Source organism: Cebus imitator, unplaced genomic scaffold, assembly GCF_001604975.1.
Source record: "Cebus imitator isolate Cc_AM_T3 unplaced genomic scaffold, Cebus_imitator-1.0 Scaffold23, whole genome shotgun sequence".
Taxonomy (NCBI): Eukaryota; Metazoa; Chordata; class Mammalia; order Primates; family Cebidae; genus Cebus; species Cebus imitator.
The window spans coordinates 3,442,494-3,447,377 of NW_016107338.1; the positions used below are offsets into that span (position 1 = coordinate 3,442,494).

Below are 4,884 nucleotides of genomic sequence, written 5' to 3' on the forward strand. Positions count from 1 at the left end.
AGTAGAGACGGGGTTTCACCGTGTTGACCAGGATGGTCTCGATCTCTTGACCTCGTGATCCACCCGCCTTGGCCTCCCAAAGTGCTGGGATTACAGGCTTGAGCCACCGCGCCTGGCAGAGCTTTTTTTTTCTTCCAATAAAACTCTTCTTTAACACTATAGTTCCATAAAACTACCTAATGTGCCTGGAGTAGCAGGCTCTGCTAGTATTTTTCTCCCAGTAAAAAAGTAATACTATAATTGCATTAAAACTACTTAATATCCTTGGTATACTGATAACCTGTTTTGGTTTTGCCAAAGTAATTTCAGATGCCCTACTGGAAAATTTATCCAAAGTAGGTTGGATATAATACCAGCAACATTTTTAATTGGTTTTTTTTTTTTTTTTTGAGACACAGTATCACTCTGTTGCCCAGGCTGGAGTGCAGTGGTGCAATCTCTACTCACTGCAACCTCTATCTCCCAAGTTTAATTATCAAGTCTCAGCCTCTCCAGTAGCTGGGATTACAGGCACCCACTAGCATGCCTGGCAATTTTTTGAATTTTTAGTAAAGTGGTTTCACCATGCTGGCCAGGCTGGTCTCAAACTCCTTACCTCAAGAGATCCACCCACCTCAGCCTCCCAAAGTGCTGGGATTACAGGTGTGAGCCACCGCACCCAGCCTAAATTGCTGGGTTTTTGTGTTTGTTTTTTTAAGGCAGAGTTGCCCTGTCACCAGGCTGGTGCCACGGTGGTGCAATCTTAGCTCACTGCAACCTCCACCTCCCGGTTCAAGCAATTCTCCTGCCTCAGCCTATTTTTAGTAGAGGTGGGGTTTCACCATGGTGGCAGGGATGGTCTTATCTCCTGACCTCTTGATCCACCCACCTTGGCCTCCCAAAGTGCTGGGATTACAGGCGTAAACCACCACACCTCACCTAAACTGGTATTCTTATAAGTAAAAATATATGTCATTGCAAAACAAGTCTACAAATGAAGAAACTAATTAGTATTTACCAAGATTTAACATACACATAACAGTATTACATTCTTTACAAATTGTCTTCATTAAAACCACAAAAGGAAACAAATATGAATACCTCTTAACATCTGTTAAGAATAAAACTAGGAAAAAAACACCATTGACAAACCATGAGTTTAATCCCTGCCTATCAAATATATCTTGGCAGTTTTATCAGCATAATAACATTCACAACTGGTATAGAAGTCACTTTTACTCAGAACCAATGTTCTTACACTATTTTGCTAAAGTAGCTAATGCCATGATCTTATGAAGGACTTTTTTAAGTTTCCATTCGATGGAAGGATTTCTTTTTTTTTTAGATGGTCTCACTGTTGCCCAGGCTGGAGTAGTGGCATGATCATGACTCACTGCAGCCTTGACCTCCAAGGCTCAAGTGATCCTCCCACCTCAGTCTTCTGAGCAGTTGGGACTACAGGCATGCATTACCATGCCTGGCTAACTTTTTAAAAATTTTTTGTAGAGATGGTGTTTCACCATGTTGCCCAGGCTGGTCCAGGCCTTTTTATTTATTTATGTTTCGATAACAATACATGTTAAATTGGTTTCAAATTCTTAATCTTTTACTTGTTCTGTTCTACCAGTATCTGACCAGTCAATCAGATCTTTGTACAGCAGATGCAGAACTAGTTCTCAAGTTTGGCTGCATGTTAGTTACCATTTGGGATGCTTTAAAACCCTACAGGTGAATCCAATGTGCAGCCAAGATTGAGAGCCACTGTCTTAAGATTTCAGCAACCAATTTCTCACCTAGAATGCTACAGTAACTGAAACACTTAACACTCTGGACATATGCTGGACTTGGTTAAGCTTGGTGTCATTCCAAGTATTCTGTTCTAGTGCCAACTGCTCTGGAGTTATTTAAGTTGCCTCTGCTGTTAGACTGTCCTTGCTTCTTACTGTCACAATTACTTCTAAAGTTCTTATTGAGAGAAATCATTCCTTACAAAATGGATCTGCTTTGATACAGATTGGGTTTCTTATGACTTCTAAGGCACTAAAACCCCTTTGTAGGCGCTTTCACCCCCCACATTAGTGATTCTCAACCCTGGGTGCACATTAGAAACTTTAAAAAGCTACAGTGCTAAGGTCCTATCCTCAATCTTTTAATCTATATCTCTGGTTATGGGGGTCTTTCAGTATTTTTTAAAGCTCCTGAAGTAAGGATTTAATAATAGAATGCCAGTTTCACAATTCAGTAGCCCATATTTGCTTTTCATTTTGAGATTTTTGTTTAACATCTTAAAGTTACACTACTAAGACTTCCAAATTTCACCCCTAATTAAATCAAGATAGGAGAATCAAAAGACAACATTCTTAAAGTCAAGGCTTTAGGCATGGGCACATGCACTTTCAGACTCTTAGGTATGAAATTACCAAGAGTCAGGCATAAGACACCGGCTCCCATAAATTTTATTTGACTGAAGAATACATCTGGCTGTACAGTTCAAAAGGACTACTCCCCAAATAAGATGTCTTTAAGTTCTCCCTCAGGTACTCACCTTAAAATGCTCTACAATTTTGATGAAAATCCAGGGCCCCACCCCCAGACCTACTAAATCAGAATCTCCAAGAGAGGCGCCTGAGAATCCATATGGTTTAACAAACTCCAGGTGATTATTTTTATTTTTACTTTTTTTTTTTTTTTTTGAGACGGAGTTTCACTCTTGTTACCCAGGCTGGAGTGCAATGGCGCGATCTCGGCTCACCTCAACCTCCGCCTCCTGGGTTCAGGCAATTCTCCTGCCTCAACCTCCTCAGTAGCTGGGATTACAGGCACGCGCCACCATGCCCAGCTAATGTTTTTTTTGTATTTTTAGTAGAGACAGGGTTTCACCATTTTGACCAGGATGGTCTCGAGCTCTTGACCTCGTGATCCACCCGCCTCGGCCTCCCAAAGTGCTGGGATTACAGGCTTGAGCCACCGCGCCCGGCCTATTTTTACTTTTTGAGATAGATAGAGTTTTGCTCTTGTTGCCCAGACTGCAGTGCAATGGCCCGATCTTGGCTCACTGCAACCGCCACCTCCTAACTCCAGGTGATTCTTATCAGACAAGTTTAAGAAACACTCCCGGCCAGGCACGGAGGCTCACACCTGTAAATCCCAACACTTTGGGAGGCGGAGGCGGGTGGATCACGAGGTCAGGAGTTCAAGACCTGCCTGGCCTAGATGTTGAAACCCCGTCTCTACTAAAAATACAAAAATTAGCTGGGCGCGGTGGCACGTGCCTGTAATCCCAGCTACTCAGGAGGCTGAGGCAAGAGAATTGCTTGAACCTGGGAGGCGGAGGTTGCAGTGAGCCGAGATCGCACCACTGCACTACAGCCTGGGTGACAGAGTGAGACTCTGTCTCAAAAAAAAAGAAACACTCCCAATGGATAGTGAAAGAATAATTAAGAAACTTTGGAAATGGAATAAGTGCAATAGTTATACTTTCACACTTAATTAGAACCTTGTGTTTTCTTATGACCAGCAGGGATTACTTCTGTTAAACAATGATAATGGCAAAATATCTGGTTCAAAATCATCTCTGCTCAGATTTTGTTCTTTTTTGCCACCGACAGTCATTTGGAACTAGGAGGGGAAAAAAAGAATGTGTCATTTCATAGCTCAGTTTTAAGTTTCTCATATAAGCCATCCTGGTCAATCATGTCTGTGTGCCCGTTCCAGCGGTGATAGGCAAGGAGTGCAGCGTTGTGGGCTGCAATGGCACTCATTTCCATGGCACTTGCTGCACACTCTATGCCATTGAGGTAATAAAGTCGATCATGCAGAATGATAGAAGGGCATTTCTCTGGGGGCTTATAGCGAGGATAGGCAAGCCATGGCTTCTTCACAGCATAATCATAGGACAGAAAGAGCTTTACAATTTGCGCTTTAGTAAGAGTTTCTTGAGAAAACATCTTCCAAACGTATGTTCCATCTGTTGACGGCTCAGGATTTTCCTTTTCTCTCACAGAGGACACAATCCCAATACTGTTAATGAACAAATCTGAATTATCAGTGGTTAACACTGTACTAAGGCCAAATTTATCTATGGGTCTAGAGCTAAAGATAGATGTATTCAATTCCCCCTTAACTAAAGTTGTCACTATATTCTGGTAGTATTGATGGAATTCCTCAATTGGAGGATGAAAGTTGAGAAAAGTAATACCGGACATTTTTCGATTCAATGGAGTGGCTACCAAGACGATGTCATAGAAGTCTGAACGAGTCTCAGTTCCAATTTGGTAGACCACTTCATACACCTTTGTTGGATTTCCTAGAGGAAATAGGGAGGCAATATTTGTTTAGTGTTTCTAATATACCTTCTAAAAATAATTCTATCCTTTCTTCATAATTTCTCTATAATTCTAAAGAATTGAAGTTATGGCCGGGTGCGGTGGCTCATGCCTGTAATCCTAACACTTGAGAAGGCCGAGGCTGGTGAACTGCCTGAGCTTAGGAGTTCGAAACCAGCCTGGGCAACATGGTGAAAGCCCGTATCTACTAAAAACACAAAAAAATTATCTGCGCATGGTGGCATATGCCTGTAGTCCCAGCCACTTGGGAGGCTGAGACAGGAGAATTGCTTGAACCCGGGAGGTGGAGGTTGCAGTGAGCCGGATCATGCCACTGCACTCCAGCCTGGGCAACAGAGCAAGACTCCATCTCCAAAGGAAAAAAAAGAACTGAATAAGTTATATCCCTTAAGATAGCTGTCCCTTGCATTTTTATTACATTGTGGCCAATTTCTTATTCAGAATGTCAATAAGTACAAACTATGGAATTTTTACTTTTAAAGATAAGATTATTTTTCTTTTTTTTTTTGAGACAGAGTTTCACTCATGTTACGCAGGCTGGAGTGCAATGGCGCGATCT

At 42.0% G+C, this 4,884-nt stretch overlaps 2 protein-coding genes across 2 annotated transcripts in view; one reads left to right on the forward strand and one right to left on the reverse strand.

Annotated features, from left to right (window-relative positions):
* SNRPG (small nuclear ribonucleoprotein polypeptide G) overlaps positions 1-433 on the forward strand; it is a 14,527-nt gene extending 14,094 nt beyond the window's left edge. The window contains exon 4 of the transcript XR_001823050.2: positions 122-433. The gene's annotated coding sequence lies outside the window, so the exon portion shown is untranslated. The remainder of the gene's footprint in view (positions 1-121) is intronic.
* A 3,054-nt stretch (positions 434-3,487) lies between these two features.
* PCYOX1 (prenylcysteine oxidase 1) overlaps positions 3,488-4,884 on the reverse strand; it is a 14,129-nt gene continuing 12,732 nt past the window's right edge. Inside the window, exon 6 of the mRNA XM_017522025.2 lies at positions 3,488-4,285. Coding sequence (XP_017377514.1) covers positions 3,627-4,285 — 659 coding nt within the window. The 3' untranslated portion in view covers positions 3,488-3,626. The remainder of the gene's footprint in view (positions 4,286-4,884) is intronic.